General features: G+C 40.9%; 1 protein-coding gene and 1 non-coding gene across 2 annotated transcripts in view; both read left to right on the top strand.

Moving 5' to 3' along the window:
* Positions 1 to 993: 993 nt before the first annotated feature.
* On the top strand, positions 994 to 1,066 carry TRNAV-GAC (transfer RNA valine (anticodon GAC)). The gene has a single exon. It is a non-coding gene; the product is annotated as a tRNA-Val (tRNA).
* A 2,870-nt stretch (positions 1,067 to 3,936) lies between these two features.
* Positions 3,937 to 14,498, top strand: part of SLC39A8 (solute carrier family 39 member 8) — a 71,181-nt gene continuing 60,619 nt past the window's right edge. The window contains exons 1-2 of the mRNA XM_063107988.1: positions 3,937 to 4,038; positions 4,445 to 4,918. Coding sequence (XP_062964058.1) covers positions 4,700 to 4,918 — 219 coding nt within the window. The 5' untranslated portion in view covers positions 3,937 to 4,038; positions 4,445 to 4,699. The remainder of the gene's footprint in view (positions 4,039 to 4,444; positions 4,919 to 14,498) is intronic.

The raw sequence follows: 14,498 nt of genomic DNA, 5'->3' as shown, positions 1-14,498 counted from the left end.
AATGTCATTCCCAGGGCCTTTCAGTGGACAGAGCTAGGAATTATTCACAACTATATTTATAACTATCTGTTTCTATACTGGAAGCCATGAATTGATACTGATATCGCCAGTTCCAACCCAAGCCCATAGTGCTCATTCTAGTTTTCTCCCTCTCCATATTCGCAACTCCCTTCTGTGACAATGAGAAAACTGGCTATTATAATCTTGAATATATTTAGTTATTAAATGAATCCCCTTATACATAACAACTCTTTCTGCTGCCATCCCTTTCCCCCCGTATCTCCTCACCCTACATGGGTTCTGACACACCCAGCCAGGCTCCCCTCCTCACTGCACAGACTCTGACACCTTATGCTGCTGTCTCAGGGTCACCTTTTTCCCCCTCGTCCATCTCTGACATCTTGTGCCTGGCCCCATCAATCACGGATGCCTCATCTCTCACTCATACAGGCTGCCTCTCATGCTGGCTGCCTTTCTCTCTCTCCCCTGCGTCCATGGGCCCCACCACTCTTTGCTTGGGCTCTGACACTCAGATCAGACCAGCGCTTTCTGTGGACACCCTCCTCTTCTGGCTTAGGCTCTGACAAAACATGCTAGGAAGGATGGTCCCCTCATCACACCTGGGCTCTGATACTCTGTGCTGGGAGGCATGCACACACCCTTCCTCTGATTTTCAGTCTCCCTTTCCCAATCTGGACACTTTCATGACTCTGCTTGGGCTCTGACTGCCCACACTGAGTTTCCCTTTGTAGGGGCCAACGGAAGACATCCCCCTCAACCCCCTGAAGGTTCTCTGAAAAATCACCTAACAAACAAATTAATATGAAGAAATGCACAACAAATTTTATTATATCGTACTTTACATAACTTGGGAGCCTTCAGAATGAAGACCCAAAGATATAGGGAAAATTGTCCATTTTTATGCTTAGGTTCTATGAGGCAGGCACAGCCACGTAGAAATGTGATTGGACAAGAAAAGTATTAGCTGGGGCTGGCTGGTTAGCTCAGTTGGTAGAGCATGGTGCTGACAACACCAAGGTTGAGGGTTCTATCCCCTTACTGACCAGACACCAAAAAAAAAAGAGTGATCTAATACTAAGAGATTGAGTGGGGAAACCCAGCAAGGCCTAAACAGGTCTTGTTCAGATTCTTCTTGGTCTCTCTGTGTAGCATTCATTCCTCTAGGGTATGGGGCAGGACCCTTTCTGGAATGGGGGTCTTATGACCAAAATCAGACATGGTAGTCAGAGATTTTCTTTTTGGTCAGCTCTCAGACCAAAAGGCGGGGGGAAGGATTAGAGTATATCTAAAACCTGTCTTGGGGAGGAGGGATTCGTGTTTCTGTGGCTTGCCTCAGGAAGAATGGTGCTGAGAGACAGGAGGGCAGAAGTTCAGAGGAAAACCTTGCTTTTGATGCTGCTTCTGAGGCCTTCGTTTTGGGAATCTCTTTCTTGGCTCCAACACCTCATATCTGTATATCCTTTTCCCCTGTTTGGGCCACTGAGGCTCCCCTCCACACAGACACTGCTGTGCTATGCTGTACCTCACAGATTTCATACTAGAGGGAAAGAAAGAGAAGGAACAGGGAAGAAGAGAAAGGGATGTGCCTTCTTTCAGATTTCTTTATTAGTCCTTCCACAGAGAAATGCATGCATGAAAAAGTTTAAAAGAGGCAAATTAGCTCCTTATTTGACTTAATAAAAGATTTGGACTGAGAAAAATTTGAAGCTATTAGAAAAAGTTAAAATGTGAAGTTAACTGTCCTTTCAACTGGAGAATTTCACTCTTATTTTTCTTCTAGGTGTTTCATGTCTTGTTCTGATGAATGACTTCCAAATTAGACATTTAGAAATAAAAAGGCAGGCATGGATACTTAACATTCTTCTGTGATTTCCTTGTTTTATAGATGAGAGAACTGAATGCTGGTTAGGTCAAGTGACTTTCCCAGGTTTCCCAAGTGTCTGAGTCAGAAATAGAAAGGACATCTTTCAATATCCTGGCCAGTGTTTTTGCCATGCTACCCTCGTTTTTTTTGGGGGGGGGGCAGGCTGGTAAGCTACCCTCATATTATCATTTAAAACTATTTGACCTTTAAGGCAAATTTTGAAGATAATATATTTTATACATTATACTTTATATTTTAAATTGGAAGTTTTTTTCTTCAGTAATGATATTGCTAAGAGAATGCCATATTTTGGTTTCTAAAACATTATTTGAGTAGTACTTTGGTGATTATAGTTTATAAGAGTGGAAGATCTAGAAATTAGCCTTACCTATTTGGTAGTTAGTAACTTGCAATTTTCTTAATTCTTTCTCTTAATTGCATGCTTGCATTATGTTCATTATGTTAACTGTACTTGGTAAAGTTGCAGAGCAGGTTAATAAATTAACAATTTATTTTATTGTTAATTGTCTTTTGGGGTGATGTTCTGGAAAAATGTATGTGGATAGACATAAATGACAGATACATAAATTATATTTTCAAAAAATCCACAATCTGAAATCTGTATTATTTAAAACCCATTTATGTTTGTTGAAAATCCAACCCCTTGTCAACAAATTTAGTTGCAGACAAGCTGGAAATGAACAACTTGCTGTGTACAGATGAGCCATTTAGAGTGTTTATTAATATCCTCAAATCACCTTGAGCCACAGAGGTCAAAAGGAAAACAGGCAGCAAACTATATTTAAAAATATAATGAAAGTTTGAAGAGTCCCACCAGCTGAGTGATTTAAGAGCTTAACTGTGACATTGACTTCTGAACGTCAATGTAATTCTGTAAATTAATATTTAAAAATGTACAGATTTTATAATTGGAAGGAACACACCATCAAGATCATTTAGTTCATTTCCCTTCTAGGCAGGAATCCTTCTACCATATACTTATAGCTGGTCACCTAGGGCCTGTGGATTTGAATCACTTTCAATCATGGAAAATCACTATCTACCAAAGCAGCTGCACCTTGTAATTCTGCAGAAACCTTCCTGGTGGTCACCTCGCCCTGTTAGTGCTGCCTTCTGCTCTCTGGAGTTTGATACAATAGATAGTTAAACTTTGTATTTGACAGCCCCTCAGCTGTGTCCACGTATATTCTCATCCTCCTGGAATTTTCTCTCCCTGTCTCTTTCTTCCTTATAGGAAAGTGAGATTCTTTCTCCTTCCCGATTTCCTTGCTCTTGTCTGGACTTGGTGTATCTTTTAAATGTGCTGTTTTAAATGTGCCTATGCAGGCATTCTACTGATGAAAGTCAAGAACAGCACACTTTGAATTCCTTGTTGCCCTTAGCCATCTAACAGTGAAGCATAGTTTCATTTATTTCTGGACAATTATATCCACCAGATTCAATCTTTGCCCTCACACACCACATTTACTTTACACAAACCTGTTGAACCCACCTAAGTCAGCTTTTCTTGAATCCTCATCTGAACAAATAAACATTCCTTCTGATCTGCGGATATCCCGTCAGGAAGGGCCAGTTTGGGCAGTGCTGGCTCAGCTAGCCCGTCACCACACTACAGATTTGATTTCCTCTGTCTCCTTTGATTTTAAGAAGTGCGATCCAAAAATAAAAAATAAAATAAAATAAAATTCTCGTTAATCTCGTAGACAATGCAAGTGCTTCCAGACTCCATTCCAGGAAGTTAATTTCATCAAGGTTACAAAGAGGTGGGCCAGGAGACCAGAAAGGGGACTAGGGACCCCGACATGGAGGTGGCATCCAGATAACTCTCAGGGGTGAGGGTGGGGAGCGGGAACGGCTGAGGCTGGGAAGCAGCAGGCAGAGGCAAGGTCAGCGTCTCTGCGCCCCGGCGTGGACACGCGCGGAAGTTCAGGTTGGGGAAGTGTGTCACCACGTGCTACAGAGGCGGGGACAGGGCCCTCCTCCTTTTATCTGTAAAGGGCTCAGGGCCCGATCGCAGAGTTTCACAGCACATCGGACCTTCCGGAGTTAAAGGAGAGAGAGGGAGAGAGACTGACTGACTCACTCACTCACGTAGACACACAAAGAGAAAGACGCAGAGTCAGACAGGAGAGGTGAGAGGCTAGCGAGTCCTTCCTATTAACTTGCCAAGCCCAGTGAAGAGAACCCCAGGACTCTCCAAAGGAGCCGTTTCCTGCAGCTCCTTGCGGATTGCACGTCTCACCCCTTCTAAGTTTGCTGCGGAGGGAATAAAGCAGAAGGACAGGAAAGGGAGGTGGGGTTCTATAGTTAGTGTAGTTTTAGTTCCTCCTAAGAAGTGGCGTGGTTTGGGGCTTTATATCCGGGAGGAGCGTGTGTCACCACACTGTACGCAAATCCTGGGACGTCTGCAAACCCAGCTCTCCTGGCCCCATGCCCAGCCGGTCGTTCGAGGGCTCCGGCCACGCAGCGTTCCTGGGGCCGGCCAGCTGGTGGCCCGGTGGCCTTTATCTCTGTCCCCCTTTGTCCCCTTTATCTCAGGCTCTCCAGGAGGCCCAGGGGGGCCCATTGTGCCTATCGCTTCCCCCGGCTGCGCTGCCACTTCAATGCCCCGCGGGTCGCGGGCTGCTTCTCTTTCGAAGGCGGCGGAGGACCAGGGGCGCCCGGCGCCACCGCTGACTGGGACCTGCGCCGACGCCTGACCCGCGCGCCCTTGGGTACGAACTTCGGTGCGCCCGCGCGCGTCCCTGTGCGCGCCAGCCAGTCGTGGGCCCTCGAGGGGCAGCCCCGGCCAGGATGGCCCCGGGCCAGGCAGTGGCTGGGCTGCTGCTGCTGGCGGCCGCCGGCTTCGGAGGCGCGGCGGAGGGGCCCGAGCTCGCCTTCAGCGAGGATGTGCTGGGTGTGTTCGGCGCGAATCGGAGCCTGTCGGCGGCGCAGCTCGGGCGCCTGCTGGAGCAGCTGGGAGCCGCCCCCCGAGAGGGCGCCCCGGAGCTCGGCCAACTGCACTTCAACCAGGTACGGCCGGCCGACCCGGGCAGCACTTCTGTAGTGTGGGTGTCCACAGACTCCCGTTTGTATATGAACCGTTTTTTTTTGGGGGGGGGGGGGGGGCGGATAATTTTGTTACATTTTTCAAGTATGAGGCGGTAACTGATTGGTGGCACTTGATTCACTTTGACCGGGCTGGTTAGCCAAAGTGAAAGAGCTAGTGGTGTTAAAGGATTTGGCAGCCAGAAATAGCAGTTTTATGCCTAATGAGCTGAGAGGTAAGACGCTTGTAGTTATAATATTTTACAGAAAAGTTTAGGAAGTAGTTGAGAGCGTGAAGCCACCCTGAGATACTTTTTAGACAGGAATGGCATACTTAAATCTTCCCAGAAAGATAGCAGCTTGCACACTTGCTACAAAGTTAGCAAGGAAGAAGATGTCACGTGCCAACCTCAAATGTTGCCGGTCGGTAACCTCTGCCATTTAAAAATGCGGTATAATGTAGTTCTGGCTCCTGTGTACATTACATTAGGCATTTAGAGTTGAAAAGCCTATTGTGAAGATGGGGAAACTGAGGAGGCCTTGAGACCAAGATCATAGTTTGGTGATCTAGTTGGTTGCAGACTGGGTTTATTTATATTGTTATATTTTTATTTTTTAGTTTTGGTGGCTGGCAAGTACGGGGATCCGAACCCTTGACCTTGGTGTTATAGACTGGGTTAGTTTGTAATATGTTAGGCCAAGTGTTTGATTCTAAAATTAATTCAAAATAAAAAATAGATTTCTCAGTACATGTACACAGCATTATCTAGGCATTTGGTAATAACTTGTGCTTAAGGACAGTGTTGAACTACCTAGGAGCCATTAAAGATCATACCTGTAGGTAAGCATAAAGGTCAAATTTCAAAAAGATATAGATTACTAGTTATTTCCATAATAAATATTCTGTGTTTGGCTATTTCTTAAAATTGTGAAGTAGACAAAGTGTGCTTTCTGCCTGCTTTCAAACCCTCCCTTTTATAAACTCAGTTAACTCAGTGCTTTGATTTTTTTTACTTCTATTTCTGTCCCATTGACAACCGATGTTGAATATCAGAATGCAGTGTTTAACATATTGTCACTTTTGGGAGATGTTAGCTTGTTACATAGAGTTTTTGTGGTCCAAGATGTTTGGGAAATGCTGTATACTGCGAATATATTCCATTCTTATGGTGTTTCTTAATGAATCTGACCTTAGATTACAGTTAGGGAAACTTTTATCAGATAAATTCCTTGTTAATGCTATTATAGGTAGGTTAGTATTATTTTTATTAGGAGTATCTTACCTGGATGAAAAATACAGTAATCAAGAAGTGTGACTTTCTGATGCTGTGAAATATCAGAAGTGATTGGGCTTTGACTCAACTATAACGGTTTTGTGGTCCTTTTATGCATGTTCTTTAGTAAACTGTCTATAGTTCCAGTTCTGGCCCGGTATTATATTTGGCTTAAAATCTGAGAAATGATATGTTGGGAAAATTAAAATGTCAAAATATTATACTGATATTTTAGAAAATAAAGCAAATAACTTCCTAAGTATTCTCTGGCTAGTTGCATTCTCTTCTTTTTAAGTAGGGGAAACTGCTGCGCTGACTCCAGTATTTTTAGGTAGGTGTGGTCATATGCTTGGAAAGAAGCATTGAGACTTGACTTGAAGCTGCATATCTGTAGCCTACATGCTGTTCTGACTTACATGATCTCCTTATCTTGCAGTGACTGGAGGTGCTGATGAATTTTAAAGGGGTGAAAGACCCCCAAGCCACACTTGCAAAAACACTGGAAAATATGCCTCAGTTATTTAGAAAAATTGGTTCAGTTTACTGGCAATATGATTCTCAGTAGGATTCTCAATATGATTCTAGTAGGTAGGATGTCTCAATGGGTAAATTATATGTGTATTGACACCTTATTTCTCATTCTAGTATTTGTGTATTTAACTACCCTCATTATAGCCTCTGTGGGCATCTGAAAGAGACAGGAAGAAGCCCGTAATTAGCTTGGAAACAAAGGGAAGCTAAGGAAAATTTACCAGTTATCAGGCCTAACAAACATCTATTTGATCTTCTAAAAAGTCCTAATGAAAAAACAATCATTGGTTAAGTGATGACAAACGAAATGCTGAGATGGAGGTATCCATTAATTTTCTGGTAATTGATGAACGTGAGCCAAGGCATTTTTATGCTCCAGCATGAAACTGTCCAATTTGGAGTAAAATTTAGGGCCATTAATAATGTCTCCATACCTTAAAGAATGCAACTTTAGTTTCCTCACCTGCAAGAGAGTAGAATAAACAACGTATGGGTCTATTGGGAGAAATTTGATTTTTTGACTTTGAAAAAGGCTGAGAAAATAGAATTTGCTTCTGTGGGCCGGGAGTTTATTGAATCTTCTACAAGATCTACCTGCGAGTGACATTGTTCCTTTGGATGAGGGCCGTGATATTTATTAAAGGTCAGCTTCTCTTATGTAATAGACTACTGAACTCTGGAGCTTTGTTAGACAACTTTGGAAGGTTTTCTAATATTTTTTTCAGTATCCCTAAGTACTATTAAATTAACTTGTTGTTTTGGGAAACGAAAGTGACCTGAGCTCAAACTGGAAACAATAGAACAATTGAGTTTATTGTTTTGCTTTTTATAGCTACTGAGGGTACAAAGAGGTAGAAAAGACAGTCCCAAAGAGCAAAGAGGAGGGAGCCCTTTAAGCCAAATGGATCTCTGGGGCCCCCCTGATGGGAAGTAAGTCTGATCTATTGAGGGGAGTTTCCAGAATACAGAGGGAAACCCCAAATGTCATAATACTCCTGGGTTATTAGTTTAGAGGATTTAAGAATGGCCTCATTGCTGCCTTTTGTTTGTTCAGATGTGCCTTACTTATTCTCCAAATGCTCCCTTTCCTTCATTTCCTCTTCCCAAATACCTTACCTCCAAATTCTTAAGTGTAGACACTGTTAAAAAGCCTGATAAAAGCAAAGATTCTCATTTTCCAAATGATCACACTAAGCGGCTGGAAATGCCTCCATTCAAATAATCAGGCTCTGGGGAAGGGTTAGTGGGGGTGCTGGAAGTGTGTGAGTGAGTGTGGCAGGTTGACGTGGAGGCAACCTTTGTTTCACACTATCCCTCAGCCTTACACTTTTGCTTCTCTCCTAACTCTTTCTTACTTTGATGTACATCTTGCAGCCTATCTCCTGTGGCACATTTTTTCCTTTCACATTCCTACCACCACCTGGTTGCCTGAACCCTGTTTTTAACCTCTCTCAATTCATATTCACTCTTCCTAAGGCAATACTCTTTTTTTCCCCAGAAACCCATCATGATTTGTTTCTTGGCTGGTGAAGTCTAAATCATGAGCCTGGCATTCAAATCCCTGCTCCCCTGTGTCAACTTACTTCTCCAGCTTCACGTCCACTAAACTGTTCTATGAATTCTCCTTATGCTTTTGTTCAACCATTTCTTAGCTCATCATCTTCCTCGGACCCTTCTTGCCTCTGGGTGGAATGTTCTTCTTTTCCTTGAGTCACCCTATCAAACTGCATTTAAATTTTTTTGGTGGCTGGCGGGTACAGGAATCGAACCCTGGACCTTGGTGTTATTCGTATTTTGCTCTAACCAACTGAGCTAACTGGCTGATGCAAAATCTATGTTTTTCTTTAAATTTTTTAAATTTTTTAAGTTTAATTTAATTTTATTTTCTATGTTTTTAAAAAGCCCAGTTAAACTCTGCCATAAACTCTTCCATTCTTTTGGGGGCACCATGCCAGCACTGATTCACTGATTTCTCTATTTTCTTAATTCCTGAAATATTTTTTGTTGTGCTTATATCCCAACTATTCATGTGTTCAACAGACATTTGAATGACTGCTACACTTGTCAGAGTGGTCATTTTGAAGTACCCTTCTGATTATATCACGCATCTTATTAAATTAATTCAATGCCTTCAAGATAAACTTCAAACACTTTAATGTTGCTCAAAAGCCCTTTTATGATCTGGTCCCCATATGTTTCTCAAGGCTTATCCTTTGCTACAGCTCCAGTCTTATGGACGGTTTATAGTGTTCAGTTCTTCATATACACCTGCTTATGCTCAGGTATCAGTTTAGACACTACTACTTCCGAGAAGACACTACTTTCTTGATCTGCTCAAGAGTTTAGTAGCAGTCCCTTCCATGTGATTCTTCATTAAGTTGTGCCTGTGCAATCATAATATATTATATATTGCAATTATATTATAATATGTAAATAATTCTGTGTTTTACAATTTTCTATTTACATGGCTGTAACTCCTGCTGCCTTTCCCCCCGCTCAATAGATTTTAGACAAATTGAAGGGAACAAACAGCCTGACTCATCTCTCTAGGGGCTAGTGTAGTGCCTGGTTCATAACATGTGTTTATTACAAATTTTTTTGAATAAATGAGTGAAGATTCTTTAAGATGGGTAAGAAATTTAGGTCCTCACATGATTACAGATTATTGGAAGAGGTATGACACATGCACACATAACTATAATGCGTGTTAGAATGATGTAGGTCTAGTTAATGAATTAGAAACAAAAGTGGGTGGGATTAGACTTGTTTTTTCAGAAGATTCATCTGACATGGAGTGTGGATGTATGGAAGTGGTTCAAGATGGGGCTAAGGAGGCAGCTGCCGAGGAGTGCGTGAGCTATGATGGCCACTTGCATCTGGAGACAGTCAGAAGGTAATAAAAAGACTCTGTCTCCAGAGCCATCTGGGAGAGTAGACACGGATGAAGGGTATACAACAGGTCCCAAAGATGAACATTTTCTATTTCAGTCTTTCACCTGTAGTGGTCATTTAACTCTTGCTAGATCCTTTTCCTTCATTATCTTCTGGCCCTGTGTTGCCAGAGGGAGAGGCAGTGAGGTAACTCTTGGCTCATATCAATGGATGGCCAGGCTAGTGGTGTGTAGCAAACAGAAGGGGCGTGTGCATGGTCACTGCATACATGTATGCATGGTTTCTTGTCATCTATCGCACTTTTTCCTGGGGTGTGGATAATAACGGGTTAGATGAGGGAGGTTCTAGGAAGAACTGACTGGACAGAAGAGATAAGGAACATTTGTTGTTGTTCTTTCTCTTCTTTGTTTTGGTCTCTATGTGCTGAGAAATGGTGGGGTGAACCTGCTAGGAATGCCTTCCAACCTGCTTGTTCGGAGAAACTGGAAGGATGAGACAGAAGGGTGAGGTTGTGCTTGGGTCTCTTGTCAAGTATCGTCCAAGGCAATGGCCCCTTTCTGTTCTATTATCACTCTCACATAAGTTGATTGTTTACAGTGTGTTAATTGTGTTGCAAGGTTTTGGGAAAATGAGGGACACTCATAATTCATTGGACTGTGATGTCAAGAGTTTAGTTTGTCTTGTTGCTAGGTGCGATTGGTATCTACACAGGAAAATGTTTTTATTTTTTCATAGCTAACTCTCAAACTTGGATCTTCACCCTAGGAGTCACATGGACCCTTTTGTACATAAAATAAATTATTATAGCTAAGATTTATTGGTCCTTTACTATGTGACATGTCTTGACCAATTAATTTGTATTTTCACATTTCATATTCACAGCAATCTTATCTATGATAAACATGCCATTATTATCTTCATTTTACACGTAAGGAAAATGTGGCACAAAGAGGTTAAGTAACTGGACCAGTGTCATGAAGTAAATGGTAAAACCCCAGGCAGTCGTAAACACCATGTTGTAGTACAGATTTTGAATCTCAAAAGTCTAGAAAATTATACTTTCTCTAGCCAGAGTAACCATTTCCTCAGATTTTGAACTATGGACAGAGGTTACTAATCATTGATCACTAATCTGGCTCCATTGCTTAGTCACATTAAGGGAATGGTACTAGGACTACAGAGGCTACAGTGGTGATGACTGGTCCTTGTCTTCAGAGACTTTATAATATAATTAGGAAATAAAATGAAAACTTGTGAAAAATAAATATGCAAGACAAAACTGCAGTGGTTAAGTAATCCCTGAAGCAAACATTATAAGACATATCACAAGGCCAAGTATTGATTGATTGTCAAGTGAATACTAGATAGCATATGCTACTAGGTTAGAAGGGTGAGGGATCCTTTTGGGTTGTAAATGCCTCGTGGATGGAAGAGTTACAACTCAGTCAATTCTGCTTATCTGGGGGCTGGCCAGTTAGCTGAGTTGTTTAGATCGTGGTGCTGGTAACACCAAGGTCCGGGGTTCGATCCCTGTACCAGCTAGCTGGAAAAAAAAAAAAGAAAAAAAAGAAAAAATTTGGTTTAGTTTTTTAAATATTTATTTATTTATTTATTTATTTATTTATTTTGGTGGCTGGCTGGTACGGGAATCTGAACCCTGGACATTGGTGTTATAACGCTGCTCTCTAACCAACTGAGCTAACTGGCCAGCTCTTCTAGAGATATTTGTCAACTGACTGAACATCTGCTTGTCCCAAATGTGTCTGTACTATTAATCACAAGATGGATTTTTCTGTGAGTTATACAAATTCTCTTTTATAGCATGAAAATTTCTTTTATTCTTTCTTATGTGATGAATTATTCACAGAGACAATATTTCAAGCAACAATAGTGCTTTCTTCTATGGATAGACTTTGGGTATGAGAGGAACACCTGTGTCTAGCGTGAAAACTTTCAGTTCTCACTTTCATTCTAGAAGAGTTCTGCCAATGGATTCACTCTCTCTCCTGGCAATTTAAAGTGGCAGTCTTCCTTTATCACGCATGTGAAGCAACCACATTCCCAAATGCGCATCACTGGGGAGAGGGGTTCGTGCATAGGCATTGGGGAACAGGTTGAAGCAGGCAGAAGGTGAGGTGCATTTTAACAGAATGTTTGGCTCTAACTCTAGGCAAGACTTTGCTGCTTGGTGGGACTTTGAGCTTCTTCACACAGTTATCAGGAGAGGAGAGAAGGAAACTTCTGACCTTAATTGAGATAGATCTTTATTTTTCTCTAGGGGTGTCCAAAGTAGAGTAGCTGGATGAGAGATTTGCAGTTGTTAATGGTTTCTATGGTTCACACGATATTCCTGTTTCCAGATTATATCCATCCTGGAAGATACTGAGGAGCAGAGACTTAGTTTCCCCATCATAAAAACTCATTGCTTTTCAACTGTGACTACAGTTTAAGGGTGTTTTCTTTTAATTCAATGTACTTTTGAATACTCTGTTATCAATACTTCTGGCAGTAGTAGGGTTTGGGGGAGAAAAATAGGAATTTTAATAGGAATAGAAAATAAGGCCTGAAGTTGAGAAAAGTCAACATTCCTCAGGGAAAAGAATAGCAACCCCTAAGAGTTTGTAAGTTACTTGTTTTCAGAGTGGTGTTTCCTCAAGGGATGTACACATTACTAAGTACAAATAGCTAATATTGGGATAATTTACAGTGCAACTTATTAAAAAGAATTTTAATTCTAGACTAAGAAATTGTGTAGTTTTCAGAGTTTTTCCATTTCCAACTTCAGATAACAGTATATTTTTGTTTGTAATTGAAACGAATTAATTTATTCTCCAACTATTCCCAGTTGTCTGTTTCCGTAGCCAAATGGGTTTGCTGAGCCTAGGGACTCATTTTATAAAGAAATGAAACTATCATTGAATTACTTTTGTGATGATGGAATTTGGGAGCATAGAAAACCTTCAGAATGGAGCTTTGTTTAATTTGGTCTCTGTCTCCTTCCAAAGATCCTCTGTTGTTTTTCTTGGCCTGAAGTTTAACAAGAACAAAAACAAAAATCTGTGAGTCTAGATCAAAGGTGTTAATATGAAAAGTAGCATTATGCCTTCCAAGTCCAAGTACTTACTTATAAAATAAAATGTCAAGATGTAACTGAATAGTTAGAGAAAAAAATTAAGTGAGCATCGATAAAGCCTCTAAGTCTTTAGTTCTGTGAACCTAGTTCAAAAATAACTCAGAATTGCCATCAGTTTATTTGTAGAGCTTCTTAGATCTCTAACAATTTGGCTTCGGGGGAATCAGACAGACCTGGGTTAGAATTCTATCACTTATATTAGCTGAGAAACCACAGGCAAGTGACAGTCTCTTTCATCCTTAGTTCATGTCCCTGAATCGAAAAAAAATGAACCTTAAGTTGGGTAGTTGTTTGAACTAAAAAAGACAATAATAACATTTACTGAGCATTTACTATATTTCAGGCACTTATTTATTTAGTGTGTTACATGTATTAACAATAAAAATATAAGATTTGTTTTTTCATTACCTGTATTATTTCAAATGATAAATAATTAAAAAGAGAATGCTTGTAAAATACTTAGCATCATGTCTGGCTCATGTTATGTGCTCAATACACAGTTATTATCATCATAATACTGTGTCACTTGATACAGCTATATTATACTTGACAAAATTGTCTTTCATTGGAGACTTGAACACCTAAGGGTCAGGCAACTTATAGAAGAAAGCACAGCTATAAAAAGACAGCAAGGACTAATGAATTAAAAAGTTCAGTGAGAAATAAGTCAGTCCAGTGACTTTGATTTCAGTCTTAGTTTCCATGGCAACTCTCACACTGAGAAAGGCTTTTACTGTTTGCCTCTACTTCCTTTTCATCAAACACTGGTAATAAATTCCTGAAAATGTAAACCTTAGATGTAGAGACTAATAAAGAATTTGAGTATGTCAATATGTATTGAAATTATTCCCTCCCCTCCAGAGGACTTCTGAGACTATATTTAGGAATTGGATCTGTTTTATTATTTTTGTCCAAAATTTGCATCATTACTGAAATGTGAGTGGTTGGGAGTCCATATTATATTTCTAGAAATTGACAGAATTGTGGTTTTAAGTTTAGATTTGCTTCTAAATCTATATGGACCTCTATATGGGTTTTGCAAGCCAAAGAATCCAGGACCCTTCATGTTCAGATGAACCTTGTTAGTTGGAAAAGCAGGTAAGAGAACAGAAGCCATTTTGGTCTGTCTAACTGGGAGGAAAAGTGAGAGATGTGTCTCTTTGGGGGCAGGGAAAGAGAAAGCTAGTACAAATGTTAGATGGAAGGGGACAGTAAATTCAGTAGGCCAATTCTGAGTAGGCTAACAGTTTCTCCTTTAAATACAGACCCCATTTTGTTAAGGGACTTATGCTATTGACGGTACCAGGTAATTGAGTCTGTTAATAAAATGATGATGCTGTATGGTTTTCTTTAAGAGCAGCGTCCTCAGAACGTAGGTATATTCTTTGATTATTTCACCTATACATATTAACGTGAAAAGCTAGATTCTGGCTCCATCCCTAGTCTTGGGATGAATTCCATTTAAGTAAATGTTCTGGGCAGGGCCTTCCCTACAGCAAAGGAAGCAGGTCCCGTAGCATAGGACAGGAAGGATAGCCAACATTTACGGAGTGTTTCTTGTGTGTTGGCATTGTGCTCAGTGCTTCCTTTTACACCATCCCATTAATCCTGTGGGCTAAATACTCTTGTTATTTTTTCTAAGGACACCTAGCCTTAGGTTAAATAACTCACTCTAAGTCAGATAGCTCATAAGTGGCAGAGTAAGGATTCCACTCCAGAGCGACTGGACTTCAGA

This window comes from Cynocephalus volans, chromosome 9, assembly GCF_027409185.1.
Source record: "Cynocephalus volans isolate mCynVol1 chromosome 9, mCynVol1.pri, whole genome shotgun sequence".
NCBI classification, from domain to species: domain Eukaryota; kingdom Metazoa; phylum Chordata; class Mammalia; order Dermoptera; family Cynocephalidae; genus Cynocephalus; species Cynocephalus volans.
This window is presented reverse-complemented; position numbering and strand designations above follow the sequence as displayed.